At 37.4% G+C, this 19540-nt stretch overlaps 1 protein-coding gene across 16 annotated transcripts in view; it reads left to right on the top strand.

Annotated features, from left to right (window-relative positions):
* CCDC138 (coiled-coil domain containing 138) overlaps positions 1 to 19540 on the top strand; it is a 90942-nt gene that overhangs the window by 39436 nt on the left and 31966 nt on the right. For all 16 annotated transcript variants that reach the window (XM_069094025.1, XM_069094024.1, XM_069094018.1 and 13 more), the window contains 2 exons: positions 2251 to 2440; positions 7435 to 7611. In XM_069094025.1, coding sequence (XP_068950126.1) covers positions 2251 to 2440; positions 7435 to 7611 — 367 coding nt within the window. The remainder of the gene's footprint in view (positions 1 to 2250; positions 2441 to 7434; positions 7612 to 19540) is intronic.

Consider the following 19540-nt stretch of genomic DNA (forward strand, 5'->3'; position numbering starts at 1 on the left):
GTGCTCCTCCTCACCCCAGGACTGCCACTCAAGACTCATCCAGATCCAAGCAGGGCGAAGCAAGAGAATCCTGCCTCAGTGCTAGTAAAGGGATCCCTGCAATTGCCCTCTGATCAGCTGCTTGATTTCCCCTCCCCTCCCCCTCCATCTGTGGGCCTGGAGCTCCTGAAGCGACCACTCCTTTCAAATCAACTGTTCCGAATCTTATTTTTTCTCTTTAGATCTCCCATATGTCTCCTAGGATTCCATCCTCTCAGCTGAAGACTTTGCCTCATGTTTGACTGTAAGAGAAAATAGAGGCTTTTTGCCATGAATTCTCTCTTCTCCCCTTCTCTATGTCTCACAACTCCTTGATGTAATTTCCCCATTCTCTCATTATTTACTCCTGTTTCTGATGAAGAGATGACCTTTCTCACAAAAAAGATACCCTCCTCTTGTTTCTTCTAGGTGGTTTCCCCAACTCATTCAGATCAATTAGTGAGTATCAAAGGTGTGCCAGGTATCATGTACAAGGGATGAAAATCTTCCCCCCCTTCTAATATTCAGTCTCTCCCTATCTACTGGTTTGTTCTCTACTCATTATAAACATTTCCAAGTCTCCCAGTCCTTTAAAAAACATACAAAAAAAGCATTCCTTCAAGCTACTGTTTTAAATTTTTCCCCTCTTTCTCATCTCAACTCCTAGGATGTCTATATCCTAGTGTCTGTACGCATTACCTACAGTTACTTCCCTCTCATGTATCAACATTTTGCTTCTGACTTCATCATGCAATTCAATCTGCTTTCTTCAGAGTTATTGATGTCTTATTATTTACAAATCTCTTGGTTCTTTGTCAATCCTAATCCTTGTTGAACTTTTACTAACATTTGTAATGGTTGACCAGACTTTCCTGGCTATTCTTTCTTCTTTGGGTTGTGTGACATTGCTTTCTTTGACTTCTTCTACTAGTGGTGTTGAGTGAAGTGGTCTGCCTTGGTCTTGACCTGGGCCTTGGGTTTTTGTGTTGACTTCTTTTTTCTTTCATTGGGATTGGACCTCCTTTTTCTTTGAGGATCAGAGTACTGAATTTTCAGGGTCCTCTGTGGTTTCAGAGGGATAGGAACCTTGAAACCTCTGGCTCTGGGATGTTTAGATCACCATACTATTGCCTGTTACTCCTAATATCCATGCTCTAGCTTTCTGACCATCTTGGGGCTTTTTTTGTTATCTCTTTTTTTGGAGAGAAATAACATAGTTTCAGTTATCTTCAGAGCATTTTGTTTGTGCTTATCCTGAGTACTGCAGTGTGAGATGAACAAATTGTCCCTTGTTATATTTGTGTTGCCTTTGGCTTTATGAGAAAAGCAACTGTAGCAGTTCTTCCTCTTTCAGAAGAGAACCTGTGAACCTTCCATTTAATTGCAACCTCTTTATGTCTTCTGGTTTTATTTGTAGTTAGAATGTCATTGTGGATGATTCATTCCTCCAGGAAGGTATAAATTCATTGGTAATTGGACAAAGATCTCACGTTAAGAGTACCTTCTATTTCCTTTTCTGCCAGTCTGTCACTGTTATTTCAGATGTGGAACAGGACCACACAGCACTTTTACATTTTTCTTTGTTTCATGGGGCCCTGTGACCAAAGAATTGATTACTTAGCCAGTTTGCTGGTAAAGTTTATTTCCATACCTCCTGTAGGTTGGTCTTGGGTAACAGGTTGAGTTTGTTGCTCTGACCACACTTCAAACCTTTCCACCTTGGTAGAACCTGTGAGAACTTGCATTGTATCAGTATGCCTTTTGGAACCCAGGATTTTACATTCTTGCTATGATGATGCATTGAAGGAGGATTTTATGGGAAGGGCCCATTGGACTGCTTATAGTAACTCATGGATATTGGTACTTCCCTTGGACTGGCCACCTCTTACTCCTCACTTTTCGGCATACCTTTATCTCTGTATATAAATAATTTAAATGATGCTTTTATCTTGATCTTAGTAGGCAGTTAATATCTATTAAGACTTTAAGTTGAGTTTCATAAATATACCCAAGTTTTAAATGCTGAAGTAGTTTATATTTTAATAAAATCTTTTTTCTTCATTATTTTATCATAGGTCATTTAAATTTATTTTTCATGATTTGTACTTATTTTAGGACAGGTTTTGCTTTTTAATATAGAATTTAAAACATAAACTAATTAGAATTTATATTTTGACTCTGATTTATGTACATGTATAGCTACATTGTGAAAATAGTACATCTTTTTAACAGCATTCAGCTATGACAGCAACAATGAGGCGATTGGGTGAAGAACTCTTCAAAGGAGTAACTACAGGGACTCGTGATGCTTTTCCAGAACTTTTTATAGCAACTAAGCCAAAGACAGCAGTTTTCTTTAAGAGCCCAAATTTATCTTTAAGATTTCTGTCAACTTTAATTGTACTCAAAACAGTAACTCAAGGTAAGCTCTCAAAATCTATTTGTAGCTTTACTTTTGGTAAATACCTGGGAAAGCTATTATTCAACAGATTCTACTGTCTGCACGGGTTTTACAGTTGTAAAACATAAGGTTCAAATTTGGATTCTATTAAAATTGTTTCAGTTATTTTTCTGATGCTATTGTGGCATCTTTTGATATGTCATGAGTATTTATCATAAGTGGACACTGATTGACAGTGTGAATTAAAATGTAGTTGAGTGCCCTGGCTATTGGAGATTCTCATAGTTAGTTCAAAGACAGAATTTATTTTGGAGTAAATCTCTTTGTCCACTTGGTGGATGAGGTACAGGCAATCTTTTAGAAAACCTGAGGCTAGTAACCAGGACTGGCTAGTTATATGGTCCTTACCAAATCTTAAGTTCTCTCGGGCACATTCTTTACTTTCTCTACTTGATTTAAATTGTTTTCCTGTTTCTCCTTTTAATTTGCCTTTAACACTCTAGACGTTGTGGTAGGAGGGGGAGAAAAAATTGATACGCCACTATCTGAGCTTTGACATTATTGTAAATGGTGTCATTCTTGGCTGGGACCCTAATCCTTCTACTCCTAGATATGTTTTTTTCTGTTCCCTGCCCATGAACCTCACATTGCTGTCCAACAGGAGAAGGGAATAGTAAAGCGTCATAAACATGACTATAGTTTTATATTCCTCTAGTCTTCATCCATTACTCATTCTAACTCTTACCACATCCTTGCTTTTATTGGAGAAAAGTAGAGGCAGATGAGGAATGCACTTTTGCAGGTATTTTTCATTTCGAGGCTGCTCTACAACAAACATTTATCACTATTTATTGTGTAGGATTGCATTGCAAATTCCAGGGTTTGAAGGCATATCTGCATACCAATTGCTGTTACCAGCTTTTTCCCCTACTCCAAATCCAAGCGCATCTGATTAAAGATTTGTAGGGGCTGACAAGAGATAGGGGGCTTATACTCTCAGCCAGAAGAGCCCCGGATTAAGAAACGGGGTTCTAATCTAGTTCTGCCATTGCCTGTGACTGTAGGCAAATCATGTAGCTTCAATTTCTTTATTTCCTCTCCCAGGTTCTTTCCAGTTCTTTTGAATAAGAAATTTTTGTGCTGCTTTTTAGAAAGTTTCAGTGTTAGAAAAATTAAGATTACAAAGCAGTTATTACCAAAAGGATACTATATGCCTTATTGGAAAATTGATCATACCCTGAAGTATACAACTTATTTTAAATCTTATCAGAAAACTGGATGTTAATGAGAAATTATCATTCTTGTCAACTTAAATACAGTAGGTGGCGCTGTGATTAAACTTTTGCTCCTACATAGAGATTAGTTCATGATTTAAGTCTACTTCAGATGATTTTATTTTTTTGCAAAGTTAAAATGAAAAAAATAGAGGATTCTGTTACTTAACAAAACTATGTTTGATTGCAAATAATTAAGGACTACTCCAGTATTATAGGGAGATAGTTCTCTGTTCCTTGACCCAGATTCTATAGGAGATAATTTATTAATTAAATTAGTGACTGTTAGGTTAAAGTCTTTATTTCTGAAGATTTTTTCATGTTATTTTATTTTCGTATTAATGCTTCATGCTTTGTAATGATTGACAGTTCTAGTTCGTAATCGTCAGATTTCTGTTCAAGTGTTCTAAAATGCAACCACTATGACAAATAATTTAGGATAAATTGCAATATGGTGAATTCTGTATTGTGCAGTAGAGATATTTCACTTGCAAAAAAATAACTGTTGCCATTATTTGGACAGCAGCTGTTTACTAGCCATTTCTATAGAAGGAGAATTTTAGGAAGTTTGTGCTTTGTGATAGTCATAAACTTTCCTAAGATATATTGTGAAAGGTTTTGTTTAATCAGCAAGTAATTATTAAGCACCTACTATTATATGCCAGGCACTGTGCTAAGTTCTGGGGACAGGAAGACAAAAATGAAATACTTCCTACCTTCAAGGAATTTGCATTCTAATGCAAGAGGACACACCATCTACATTTATTATTGTATGTATAAGTTTATACTTAATACATACAAAATGATTACAAGGTGGTACGTACACTAATATCTAGGAGAATCAGGCAAGGCTTCATGTAGAAGGCAGCATTTAAATTGAGTTTTGAAGAAAACAATGGAGTTTAAGAGGTTGGGGTAAGGAACAAAGGACAGCCAATAATACAAAGGCATGAACATAGGAGATGGAGTGGAAAGTGTGTGGGGATCGGCAAGATGGCTGAAGTGCAGAGCGTATGGAGGAGTAATGTGTAAGAAGACAGAAAAGGTAAGAATGGTTGTGCAGAGATTAAAATGCCTACGTGAGGACCTTCTGTCAGATCCTTGAGTTACTAAGGGGCCATTGGAGTTTGTTAAATGTTAGTGACGTGATCAGACAGTGCTTTAGGTAAATCACTGTGGTTGCTCTGTGGAGTAGGCAGAAGCCTGAGGCAGAGGGAACAAATAGGAAGCTTTTGTGGTAGTCATGATGAGGGACAATGAGGGCCTGAACAAGGTGGTGGTAGTATGAGTGATATTGGAGCTTAGTAAATGTCGAAGTGTTAAACTAATAACAGCAGATTAAATGATTTATTCTTTGTCATATAAATGGCACGTTAGATATTAAGTGTATCACCAGAGACAACTCTAAAACTGTACATTTCAGAGAAGGTACTAGTCAGTATTGAAAGAGAAAGTGCTTTCCTAGAGGTTCCACACATTGATGAAATTGCTGGTTTGGCTTTTTAAAAACATTGCCATTGTAAGCATTGGTCTTGTTAAAAATCTTGTTGCCATCTTTAATGGCAGAGCTATGCTTCATAGTTTATGAGAAAAAATAGATGTAAGCGTATTAGAGTATTTTCCTGGAATTTACATGCTTATGTCTTTCTATCCTTAGGCTGATTTTGCTTTTCTTTTCTGAGACCAGTTGGCATATGAAGTATCCATATGATAAGGATTAAATATCATTAAACTTGACCTTTAGATTGGTATGTGAAATTTCTTAGGGTTACTAGGCAGTGAAGGAACTAAGAGTTTGGAATTTTTTAAATTAAGAAATTCCATTAAAGCCAATGTATAGAGTTACTTTTTGTAACATTAAAAACTCAGTCAATAAGTATTTATCTCAGTTCTGAGGGATACAAAAACAAAGTAAACACTCCTTGCCTTTATGGATCTTAAATTCCGTTAGGGTAGACAACATGTGCATATACAAAATAAGTATAAGGGAATATTTAGGGGGAGGCACTAGGGCAGGCCTACACACTGTGGCCTCTTGTGGGCTGCTCACAGCCCCTAGCCTGTTAGTGGACAGAGGATGTGTGTGTGTCTGAGTGTGTGTGTGTAAGGCCAGCCAGTTTGGCTGGACTGTCAAAGTATATGAAGGGTATGATATTTACAAATTCTAGAAAAGATAAACTAGAGCCAGGTTTGTAAAGGGTTTTAATGCTAACCACACAAGCATTTTGGAAGCTATTTAGTTGTTATTTAGTCTCAGTTGTGTCCAACTCTTTGTGACCCCATTTGGGGTTTTCTTGGCAGAGATACTAGAGTGGTTTGTCATTTTCCTCTCCAGCTCACTTTACAGGTGAAGGTACTGAAGCAAATGGGGTTAAGTGACTTGCCCAGGGTCATACTGCCAGTAAATCTGACCTGTACAACCTGCGGGTCCTGGACCACTTATGTCCCTCAGACTGTCTGCAGCACACCAAAGGATTTTAGGTGGCCTATGAAAAATACAGAGGAAAACATCCTTTGTATGTAGAGAAAATTCTTTGGTGTGCAACAAGCAGCCTACTGGCCACAGGTTGTGCAGGCCTGCAGTAAGTTATTTAAGGTAAAATTTGAACCCAGGAAGATGAGTCTCCCCAATTCCAGACCTGGTACTCTAACCACTTCACCATCTAGCTGTCACCCTTATATTTAAAATAATAAGTATATTTTTGAAGTATATAGAGTATATATTAATATATTTTGACATATATAGTATATATTAAGACATAATGAAAAAATGCATTATTTATGGTGACTGGTGATGTTTATCCTATGAAAGAGAAGATTTGACAAGGATGTGCTTGTCTAGCTATCTTGAAGTATCTGAAGGATATCATGTGAAAGAGGAATTCAGAATTGTTGTGGCCCCAGAGGGCAGTCAATACTGGGAGCAGTAGTTGAAAGATGGAAATGAGAAGATTTAGGCTTGATGAATGGAAAAAAGTTCCTAGCAAGTAGAACTAAACAAAACTGTAATGGACTATAGGTTCTCTCTCATTGAAGATCTTGAAGTAGCAGTTAGATGAATATTCACTTCAACTTCTTTGGGTGGGTAATTTTTATTTAAAAGAGAAAGGGTTTTGTTTTCTGTCTCTTTCAGTTGATTAGTGTTGAAATGTGATATTTATATTCATAGTTGTAAGTAAAAACCATAAAATGTATTGTAAATTTAAAAGCTTTAAAGTTATAGGTGTTATATTAGTTCATCTTACGTTTATTCATTCAGTTCATATTTAATAGCCTACTATGTCAGGCACTGCTAATACAAAGATAAGAATAAAACACTCCCTTGCCCTCTAGGAGCTTACATTTTGCTTTGAGGTGGGGCAGTGGAGACTGTATACATAGATGAAGTTGATACAAAATATATACAAACTTAAATTTTTTGTGGGAAAAGGAAAACACTGAAAACTGGGGCATTCCAAAAAGACCGTGGTAAAACCTGTGGCTCCTATACTGAGCCTTGAAGGAAATGACAGATTCTAATTTATTTCTTCTTTTTCAATTTGAATTCCAACAAACTGGCGGGGGGGGGGGTGGCGAGAGGGAGGAGGGGAATAAATCTAGTTTTATAACAAGTCGTTTCTCAAGTCTTTCATTTTTGTTTCTTTTGAAGATGTTAGTGACAGTTTTTGTTTTTTTCTGTCTGATTAATGATTGCAGCAGTGATTATGAAAATTGTTGATTTCATATTTTAATGTGTTTTAGTTGATTACCTGGCTCAGGCATTTGATTCTCTTTGCTTGGACTTGAAGATGGATGAAGGAAAAGCCTTGTTTTTGGAGTATCAAGCTGTGCCAGTTATACTAAATCATCTAAAAATAACCAATAAAGGACTGCTCTCCAATGTCATGGATAGCTTACTTCAAATGACAGTGGAATCTCGTAAGTATCTAAATTACATATCCTTAGAAAGGAGTGAAAATGATGTTTTTCTTTTGCTTTAAGAAGTTACCTCTGGAACATCCAGGGACAATAGTTCAATTCAATACAAATTTATTTTATAACATTTTAAAAGTAAAATTTTAATTTGACTTTCATTTCCAAGTTAATATTAATTGAAAAGAAAATAATAAAATCAGCATGCAAGCTGAATTGAACAAGAAATTAGAGATTATAATTGATTGTATATGTTTGTAATTTCTGTTATTTGTTATTAACTTACCCCCAAGAGATACCCATTTTCTTTAATATAGTTGTATCTGAATTGTCCACACCTCTTGCTTCTTTTTTGACCTTGTTGCATAATTACATATTGTTTACCAAAAAGTTTGGACCACTTCTCAGCTTCACTATCAGTGTAGTAGCATGCCTATTTTTTTTCCCCCACAGCTCCACCAATATTAAATTTTGTCATCTTTTTATTTGCTAATTTCAGCTGTCTACTGTGTGTAAAGAACTGTGCTAGGTGGTATAGATGCAAAGTAAAAATAAAATGGTCTCTGCTTTAAAGGAGCTTACATTCACTGAGGATATAGAACACATATGCACATAAGTAAATGTAAAGTCATTTTAGGAAAGAAAGAGTACTAAGAGTTAGGAAGATAAGGAACCCTAGAGGAATTCACACTTGAGCTGAGCCTTGAGGGAAGATAAAGATTCTGAGAGGTGGAAGTGAGCCCTCCTCTGGACTGATGGGGGCTGATATTTCCTCAAAGGCCAACAATGGAATGTCAAGTTTAGAGAATTTCAGAGGATCCTCTGTTTGAATTGAAATGTAGAGCTGCTGACTGGAGCGAGAGGAAAAAAAAATCACTAAACCATGCTGACTAGGTCCACTGCAAATTTGTGTAATCTCAACTAGACTCTAGCTGAAGCAAGGCAATCCTTTTGTGCCTCCCTGATCCTGTCCGTATCCTGCTTATCACAGCAAGTACTCCAAACCTTTTGCCTCCTATGGCGTACACCCTCACCTCCTAGTTTACCAAAAAAATGGAAATTTTTTTACCTCCTTGTTATGCCACATCACTAAAATATCTTCCTCTTCTATCTCTTCTTTTACCCATCTCACGTGAAGAGAAGGCCTTTCTTGCTTCTCCATGTCCCCATGATCCCATTCTATCCTGTCTTCTCCAGCAGAATTCTTCCTTTATCATTCCCACTTTCTTAATAATCTTCTTTCTTTGTCTTAACTACTAGTTGCTTCTCTGCTGCCTACAAAAATTCCCATGTCTCTGCCATCCTTAATAAACACTTACCTGACTGGACCATTCCATAGGCTACTCCTATATCTCTCCTATTCATGGAAAGGTCAAAGATGAGTCTGAGGCTGTGAAAAAACTAGAAGTATGGTGATTATTTTCAGTGGAAGTAGGGGAAGATTTATAGAGAAGGATGATTATCTGTTTTGGGCATCTTCGCCTTGAAATACTGAAAAGGATATCTAGTAAAGATGATGACCATTGATAATGCACTACTGGAGTTCAGAAGAGATATTATTAGGGCTGGATGTGTGAATTGGTTAAATTATTATCCCATTAGGAGATGATGAGATTACCAAAGAAGAGGGTATGGAAAAAGGAGGCTTTAGGTAGAGCCTAAATATAATATGTTAGGGAAATTTAAAAGGAGAAAAGAGTAACCAGGAAGAGAAGCAGTAATCAACATCAAAAGGTTTAGCATTGTCAAGGGAAGACATCTCTAAGACAGAGGACTAAATAAGGGCGGTTGGATTTACCACTGAAAAGATCAATTTTAACCTTTTGATAGTGTGGTTTTAGTTAATTAGAAGGGCCAGAAACCATATTGCAAGGGGTTGGGAAGTGATTGTTTGCTGAGCAAATGGAGGCAGTGTATATAAACCACTTTAGGTTAGCAGTGAAAGCTGGAGGATATATCTTTTATTTTTAGTTTTTAACATTCAGTTCCACAGGCTTTTTGAGTTTTAAATTTTCTTGCCTCCCTCCCTTCCATGCCCCCTTCCACAGCAGCATGCAGTCTGATATAGGCTCTACGTATACATTCATATTAAACATATTTTCACATTACTCATGTTGTAAAGAAGAATTAGAACCAGTGGGATGAACTACAAGAAAGAAGAAACAAAAAAGAGAGAGGGAACAAATCTTTGATCTGTATTCAGATTCTATGATTCTTTCTCTGGATGTGGAAAGCATTTTCCATCATGACCCTTTTGGAGTTATCTTAGAACCTTGCATTGCTAAAAAGAGCTAAGTCTAACAAAGTTAGACATCACCCAGTATGACTGTAGCTGTGTACAGTGATCTCCTGGTTCTGCTCATCTCACTCAGCATCAGTTTATATAAGTTTTTTTGGAAGTCTGCCTGCTCATCATTTTTTATAGCACAATAATATTCCATTATATTCATATATCACAACTTATTCAGCCATTCCCCAACTGAAGGGCATTCTCTCAATTTCCAGTTCTTTGCCACCACAAAAAGAGCTGCTATAAATATTTTTGTACATGTGGAATCTTTTCCTATTTTTATGATCTCTTTGGGCTACAGACCTAGAAGTAGTATTTCTAATTTGGGCAGAGTTCCAAATTGCTCTCCAGAATGGTTGGATCAGTTCACAACTCCACCAATAATGTATTAGTGTTCCAGCATTTAAAATTTTCCTATTTTTTCATATTAGCCAATCTGATAGGTGTGATGTGGTACCTAAGAGTTCTTTTGATCTCTAATCAATAGTGATATATAGATTTTTTTCACATGACTATACATAGCTTTAATTTCTTTACCTGAAAACTACCTGTTCATATCTTTTGACCATTTATCAGTTGTATTCTTATAAATTTGACTCAGTTCTCTATGTATTTTGGCAGTGAGGCCTTTATCAGAGACTGGTTGTAAAAATTCTTTCCCAGTTTTTTGCTTCCCTCCTAATCTTGGTTGCATTGGCTTTGTTTGTGCAAAATCTTTTCAATTTAATGTAATTAAAATGATCCATTTTTCATTTCATAATGTTCTCTTATCTCTTGTTTGGTCATAAATTCTTCCATTCTCCATAGATCTGACAGGTAAACTATTCCTTTCTCTCCCAGTTTGCTTATGGTATCAGCATTTATATCTAAATCAAGTACCCATTTTGAATTTATTTTGTTATATGGTGTAAGATACTGGTCTATACTCTGTTTCTGCCATACTATTTTCCAATTTTCCCAGCAGTTTTTGTCAAATAATAAGTTCTTATCCCAGAAGCTGGGATCTTTGGGTTTATCAAATATTAGATTACTATAGTCGTTGACTATTGTCTTGTATTCCTAACCTATTCCACTGATCCACCACTCTATTTATTAGCCAGTACCAAGTAGTTTTGATGATTGCTGCTGTATAATACAATTGAAGATCTGGTATGGCTAGGCTACCTTCCCTAGCATTTCTTTTCATTAATTCCTTTGATATTCTGGACCTTTTGTTCTTCCAGATGAATTTTGTTACTATTTTTTCTAGCTCTGTAAAATAATTTTTTTTTGTAATTTGATTGGTATGGCACTGAATAAGTAAATTAATTTAGGTAGAATTGTCATTTCTGCACATGTAGATCCTTTTCTCATTTTTATGATCTCTTTGGAATATAGACCTAGAAGTAGTATTGCTGGGTCAAAGGATATGCACATTTTTATAGCCCTTTTGGCCTACCCATGAGTAACTGATGTTTTTCCATTTATTTAGATCTGACTTTGTGTGAAAAGTATTCTGTAATTGTGTTCATATAGTTCCTGGGTTTGTTTGGGCATGTAGACTCCCAAATATTCTATAATATCTATAGTAACTTTAAATGTAATTTCTCTATTTCTTGCTATTGGGCTTTGTTAGTAATATATAGAAATGCCAGGGATTTATGTGGGTTTATTTTATATCTTGTAACTTTGCTAAAGTTGTTTATTTCAAGTAGTTTTTTACTTGATTCTCTAGGATTCTCAAAGTATATCATCTGCAAAGAGTGATAGCTTTCTTTCTTCTTTGCCTATTCTAATTCCTTTGATTTCTTTTTCTTCTCTTATTGCTACAGCTAACATTTCTAGTACTATATTGAATGAGAGTGGTGATAATGGACATCCTTGTCTCACCCCTGATCTTTTTGGAAATGCTTCTAGCTTATCCCCACTATATATAATACTTGCTGATGGTTTTAGGTAGATGCTACTTATCATTTTAAGGAAGATTCCATTTATTCCTATGCTCTCTAGTGTTTTTAATAGGAATGGGTCTTGTATTTTGTCAGAAGCTTTTTCTGCATCTATTGAGATAATCATATGATTTCTGTTAGTTTTGTTGTTGATACAATCAATTATGCTGATGGTTTTCCTAATATTGAACCAGTCCTGCATTCCTGGTGTAAATCCTACCTGTTCATAGTATATTATTCTTGTAATAAGTTGTTGTAATCGTTTTGCTAATGTTTTATTTTAACATTTTTGCATCTGTATTCATTAGGGAAATTGGTCTATAATTTTCTTTCTCTGTTTTGACTCTTATCTTGGGTTAGGTATCAGTACCATATTTGTGTATCATTAAAAAAATGTGGTAGTACTCCTTCTTCACCTGTTTTCCCAAATAGTCTATATAGTATTGGAATTAATTGTTCCTTAAATGTTTGATAAAATTTGCTTGTAAATCCATCTGGCCCTGGAGATTTTTTCCTAGGGAGTTCATTGATGATTTGTTCTATTTCTTTTATGAGATGGGTTTATTTAAGTAGTTTACTTCCTCTTCTTATTAACTTGGGCAATTTATATTTTTATCAATATTCATCCATTTCACTAAGATTGTCAAATTTATTGGCATATAGTTGGGAAAAATAGTTCCTAGTTATTGTTTTAATGTCCTCTTCATTGGTGGTGAATTCACCTTGTTTCATTTTTGATATTGGTAATTTGGTTTCCTTTCTTTTTTAAATCAAATTAATCAAAGTTTTATCTATTTGATCTTGTGTTTTTATTTTCATAAAACCAAATCTTAGTTTTATTTATTAGTTCATTAGTTTTCTTGATTTCAGTTTTATTAATCTCTCCTTTGTTTTTCAGTATTTCCAGTTTGGTATTTATTTGGGGATTTTTAATTTGTTCTTTTTCTAACTTTTTTAGTTGCATGTCCAGTTCATTGATCTCATCTTTCTCTATTTTATTCATGCAAGCATTTAGTAAAACTTGCCCTTAAGAACTTCCTTTGCTACATCCCATAAGTTTTGGTATGTTATTTCATTGTCATTCTTTTGGATGAAGTTATCGATTGTTTCTATGATTTGTTGTTTGACCCACACATTCTTTTGGATTAGACTATTTAGTTTCCAATTAATTTTTAGTCTGTCTTTCCATGGCCCTTTGTTACATATAACTTTTATTACATCAGGATCTGAAAAGGAAGCAATTAATATTTCTGCCTTTCTCCATTAGATTGTGAGGTTTTTTGCTCTAGTAGTACATGGTCAGTTTTGTGTGGCTGCTAAGAAAACGATATATTTATTTCTGTCTCTATGCAGTTTTCTCCAAAGAGCTACCATATCTAACTTTTCTTAAAAAAAAAATAATTTTTAAAATTTTTCTTTTTTTGTTTAATTTGTTTATTTTTAGATTTCAACATTCATTTCCAAAAGATTTTGAGTTACAAATTTTCTCCCCATCTTTCCCCTACCTCTCACCCCAAAATAGTGATCGTATATCCTCTCCCATGCCCCCTCTGACTTTCTAGTAGGGCAAGATGGATTTCTATACCCCTGTGCCTGTATATCTTATTTCCCAGTGTCATGTTAAAAACATACACACACACACACACACACACACACACACACACATATATATATATTTCTTTTTTTTTTAACACTTGATTTTACAACTTTGATTTCCAGATTCCTTCCCTTGTCACCCAGCCCTGCTGGGAGAAACAGTGATTCAATATAGGTTATACATGTGTAGTTACACAAAACATTTCCATAATAGATATATTGTGAAAGAATGACTGTATTTCTGTGTAGTCTATCCCATCCCCCACTTATTCTGTTTTCTACTTTGACCCTGTCCCTTTTAAAAAGTGTGTGCTTCTAACTATTATCCGCCCCCACATCTGCCCTCTCTTCCATCATCCCCCGTCTTACCCCTTCCCCCCTACTTTCCTGTAAGGTAAGATACCCAATTTGGTGTGTATGTTATTCCCTCCTTCAGCCAAATTCAATGAGAGTAGGTTGACCCATTCCATTTTGCCTTTCTGTTCTTCCCCTCCATTGTAAGTTTTCTCTTGCCTCTTTTATATGAGGTGATTTACCCTATTCTATCTCTCCCTGTCTCCTCTCATTATATTCCTCTCTCAACTCTTAATTTTATTTTTTAGATATCATCCTTTCCTATTCAACTGCTCCTATGCCCTCTGTCTGTGTATACATGTACACATATATACACATACTCACATGAGACTTTTATCAGTATGAAGATAGTTGAAGGGAATATATATGCACATATACCCTCATATAAACATATATGTATGTATACATATGTACATATATATTCCCTTCAACTATCCTCATACTGAGAAAAGTCTCATGAGTTACAATTATTGTTTTACCATGTAGGAATGTAAATAGTTCAGTTTTAATACCTTTTCTCTGTTTACCTTCTCATGCTTCTTGTATTTGAAAATCAGATGTTCAATTCTGGTTGTTCATCAAGAATGCTTGAAAGTCCTCTATTTCATTGAATGGCCATATTTTCCTCTGAAACATTATACTCAGTTTTGCTGGGTAGGTGATTCTTGGTTTTAATCCTAACTCCTTTGACCTCCAGAATATCATATTCCAAGCCCTTCGATCCCTTAATGTAGAAACTGCTAGATCTTGTGTTATCTTTATTGTGTTTCCACAATACTCAAATTGTTTCTTCCTGGCTGCTTGTAATATTTTCTCCTTGACCTGGGAACTCTGGAATTTGACTATAATATTCCTAGGAGTTTTCTTCTGGGGATCTTTTTCAAGAGGTGACCGGTTAATTCTTTCAATTTCTGTTTTGTCCTCTGGTTCTAAAATATCAGGGCGATTTTGCTTGAGAATTTCTTGAAGGATGACTTTTTTGATCATGGCTTTCAGGTAGCCCAAAAATTGTTAAATTATCTCTCCTGGATCTGTTTTACAGGTCAGTGGTTTTTCCAGTGAGATATGTCACTTTGCCTTCTATTTTTTCATTTGTTTGTATCTGTTTTAGAGTATCTTGATTTCTCATAAAGTCATTAGCTTCCATTTGCTCCAATCTAATTTTGAAGGAATTATTCTCATCAGTGAATTTTTGAAATTCCTTTTCAATCTGGGCAATTGGCTTTTTGGGCCTCTTTTGCCATTTGAGTTAGTCTATTTTTTTTTTTTTTTGCTTTTTGGAGGGCAGTTGGGGTTAAGTGACTTGTCTAAGGTCACATGGCTAGTTTTTGTGTTAAGTGTCTGAGGCCAAATTTGAACTCAGGTCCTCCTGACTCCAGTTCTGGTGCTCTATTCACTGTGTCACCTAGCCACCAAGTTAGTCTATTTTTTTAAGGTGTTATTTTCTTCAGTCAGGTTGTTGACTCTCTTTTCATGATTTTCTTGCATCATTCTCATTTCTCTTCCCAGTTTTTCCTCCACTTCTCTTATTTGATTTTCAGAATCCTTCTTGAGCTCCTCCATGACCTGTAATCAGTTCATATTTTTCTTGGAATCTTTTAATGAAGGAGTTCTGACTTTGTTGTCTTCCTTCTGTTCCATACTTTGATCCTTTTTGTCCCCAAAAAAGGATTCTATGGTCTGTTTGTGCTTTCCCTCTGCTTGTTATATTGCCAGTCAAAGACTTGACTTTTGAGCTCTTTGCCACAATAGCACTCTGCTTCCAGAGAGGAGAGCTTTATGCCAAATTACTGGGGTTTTCGCAGATGTTGTCAGAGGTCTGAAGAGGACGTCCTCTCTACAGACACCTGTAGCAGCAAGCACCCCAAGGGTCCTCAGGGTTTGCTGCCACCACAGGTTCTTAGATCTGCTTTGTTAAAGGAAAGCAACTCAAAATGGGTTAATAAGCTTACTTTAATCAGTCAGACATATATCGTTTACCTTGTTCAGGGGAAAAGGTCAGCATCGCGAACTTCAAAGTACACAGACAGAATTATCAAGACAGAAACAGATCTAGTAGACAGATTTCAAACTGTCCAACCATTACATCCATACCCAGTCAACATCTGGGTTTCAACATCTGGGTTTTTTCAAAGCCGGGGGGCTCAGGACAACAGCTTCCCAGAATCCATATCAAATCACAGAACACTTCTCAAAGGGAGCCCCAAAACAAAGCTACACATCAGGGCTTATATAGCCTTCTCCTGGCTTAGAGAATGTAACAACTCTATTGACTCACTGGCCAATCAAGAAGTATCTACTGAAAAACAAGCCTCACACCCCAGGCTCCAGGTGTACTTTAGCCTAGGGGCAGGGAAGATCTTAAAAATTTACATTCCCATTACAACACCGAACTGGCACACTGGTTTCTCACCCCAGGATCACCACCCAGGAGAGCGACTAAGATCCAAGCAGGTCAAAGCAAGAGCGATTACCCTCTGAATGGTTGCTTAGTCCCCCTATCATCTGTAGGCCAGGAGGTCCTGAGACAGCCATGGGGCAGCTGCTTCAGGCACTGCACCTCTGCCACCTCTTGCCCTAGGGGCTGGGGCTGGACCATGCCCTTCCTTTTCAACAGAGTTCTCTACTGATCTTTTACTTTGTTTTTGCACTTATGTGTTGATAAATCTGGAAACCTCCACAGCTGCTGGTGATTCACCCTCCTGAAGTCTGTTCTAGCTGCCATGCGTTGGGGCTGCCCTTGGACCAAAACCGCAGGGCTCAAGCTGTTCTGCACTTGACTCCCAGCAAGCTGTGATGAACCATTCCTGTTGGCCTGCCAGGCTGGCTTCAGCAGATTTGTTTCTCTCTGTCACTTTGTGGCTTCTGTAGCTCTAAAATTTGTTTAGAGTAATTTTTTAAATGTATTAGAGGAGGTGGAAGCCAGAGCCAAGGGGAATTCCTGTTTCTACTCTTCCATCTTGGCTCTGGTGCCCCCCTCTCTCCCCCACCCCCACCCTCCAGGAATAATCTTCCTGTAACATGTACTGATGTGACCCTCACCTCTTCATTAGCAAGGGATCCGTTGCCCTGTAGTGTCTGCCTGGAGAGTTGTGTTCAGTTCTGGGCATCACATTTGTGGAAGGATGTGATGGCAGTCAGGATAGAAAAGGACCTCAGATTCATGCTATGTAAGAACTAGCCTGGGGCAGAGAAGATTCAGGGGAGATGTTGTATTTGCCTTCTAGTGTTCAAAGAGCCACCATCTGGAAGAGGGAGGAGATTCCTTCTCCTTTGCCCCAGAAGGCAAAACCAGGAGAAATGGATGGAAGTACTAAAGAAGTAAATCTAGAGGTTATGTCTAGTGATTAGCGCTTACAGAAGTTGGATGGACTCCCTTAGGGGTGTGTGTGTTAGGAGAGGGGTCTCCCAAGAGAAGGCAGGGTAACCACTTTCAGGCTGTGTTAGCGATGGGATCCTTTTTTCATGCATCTGCTGGACTAGTTTACCTTCAAATTCCCTTTCAACTCTAAACTTTTGTGATTTTCCTGTTGCATCCCATTACTCTTAGTTTTTCCTCTTCCTTGTTCCCTTGCCCCTCCTGTATAGGACAGATTAGAGAGTTTATTTCTTTAACCTAACATATATCAATTTAATGTACCTTTTGATAGCTTCTTTCAGGAAAAGAAATTGGTCTGGAGGTAGAATAGATTGATTCCAGGCTAATATATGGTTTGGGATTTTCTATGCCATCCAGTGCCAATCAGATAATTAGTTTTAAATGCCCTTTAAAAAATGAGAAAATTCATAGTCAGCGTGGAGAGTTTCTTAACATTGAGGAATTCTAAAATGTCAGGAAGGAAAGGCCTTTAGAAATCATCTAGTTCAGCCTCCTTCATTTTATAGAGGAGTCTCTTGGTTCTTTTTTTTTTTTAATCCCCAGGGCCAAGCATAGTACTTGTACATGCATATTGTAAGTGTGTAATAAATGCTTGTTGAAAGGAATGAGGAAACAGGTCTAAAAAACTTTGGGACCGGTAAATGGCAGAGTAGGGATAGACAGAACTGCAGTCTGCTGAATCTAGCTTGGATTTTCCAGCCCCTAATATACTAGATAGGTAACTTTATAAGAAAGAGGACCTAGGCTGTTTTGCATAATAATTCAGGCAGCGGGTGCTTATGAGAGCCTACTGCGTTCTCATCCCTCTCCTAGAGGCTATTGGAAATTCAAGTCTGTATAGTTTCTGACCTCAAGGGATTTGAAATTTAATTGGAGGCCTAAGATGTAGCCACATAAAAAAAAAAATTAATAATTAAGGCAACATGTGGTAAGTGTTAAATGAGTAGTATAGATTGTAAATACCATAGACATTTAGAGGAGGGGGTTGATGAGGAAATGAGACAGAAAGGGAACACTACCTGCAGGACATGGGATTCCTCAGACCTCCAAGGATGGGTAGGATTTAGAGAACAGAAGAAATATTCCGTTTTTGTGGAAGGTGTGGAGGCAAAATGATTAGGATTGAGGGGGTTTCCATATTGGAAAAGTAAGCTGGGACCAGATTATGGATACCAAGCTAGGGAGCTTAGTTATTATCCTGTTGGTGATGAGAAATCTTGAAGGGTTTTGAGCAAGGAGATGGCCTGATCAAGCAGTGTTTTAGGAAGATGGGTGTGTGCTGGTGGGCAGGATTGTTTGGAAAGGGAAGGCTTGGAGGCAGTGAGACTAATCAAGCTGTTCCAGCAGGCCAGATGTTTGGGGGTGGGCTGGACAGTGGATTCGGGCTGGGGCTAACATGGGTGACTGGAAATGGAAAGATGGGATGTTACAGGAATGTTTCAAAGGAAGAGTCAATAGGATTCGTAAACAGTGACTTGCTGTGAGCTATTTATAGAAGTATTGGGAACAAATTCTATACTAAACATCACCTGGGTTTTCTCTGATGCTGCTTGGCCCTCACTTGGCCATGATCTTGTTTCCCTTTTACCTGTGGCCCACTGGTTTCTATACTCCACTTAAGTGAAGTGAGCATCTGGGATGGGTCACTGTGGTGTCCATACCGAACTGTCACTCTGACCCCTTCTTCCTGGGGCGCTTCCTTTATGAGTTGTTTCCCCAATAGTGGGCTTGGGTTTTGTGTCAACTCATTGACCCCCTCCACCTCAGGAGCACTTGTAAGAACTATCTAAGAATTATTTTTGTTTAATGAAGGGTAACATGGCAGAGAGGATAGAGAGCCATTCTTGGCTGAGGAAGAGCTGAGTTTAAGCCCTGCTTCTGAGCCCCATTTGTGAGACTTTTCCTGATCTTGGCAGCCATCTAAGCCACGCTCTGATGAATTGCCAGTCTGCCTCAATCTGCTCATTCCCTCCGCTGATGAAATCCCACTAATGAATAAAATAAGCAATTAAGCGGAGTCTGGTCACTCCATGATTGGCTGCTGGTGCCATTCGCTTTGTAGCTCTCTCTCCTTTTTCACCCCCTGGGCCCTAGTGTGACTGTGCTCATGATGCCTGGTTGTGTTCCATAGGAAGGAGGGGAGCAGGCTCCAGCCATGAAGGAAGAAGAACTGATGAACTTGATCGATGATGTTCTAAAGGATGACGACAAGAACAATGACGGCTACATTGACTATGCTGAATTTGCAAAATCACTGGAATAAAAAATCTGTCGACAGTCTGCTAGTTCTATGCAAATGTGACCCAGTATAATGTGATTGAATGTTTGCCGTATTGCAGAATAGTTGTGCTTTTCTGACTTCAGTGCTGCAGGAGGAAAACCCATAGC

Source organism: Petaurus breviceps, unplaced genomic scaffold (assembly GCF_028583685.1).
Source record: "Petaurus breviceps papuanus isolate PSGF00001 unplaced genomic scaffold, PetGlider_PUasm1.0 214, whole genome shotgun sequence".
NCBI lineage: Eukaryota > Metazoa > Chordata > Mammalia > Diprotodontia > Petauridae > Petaurus > Petaurus breviceps.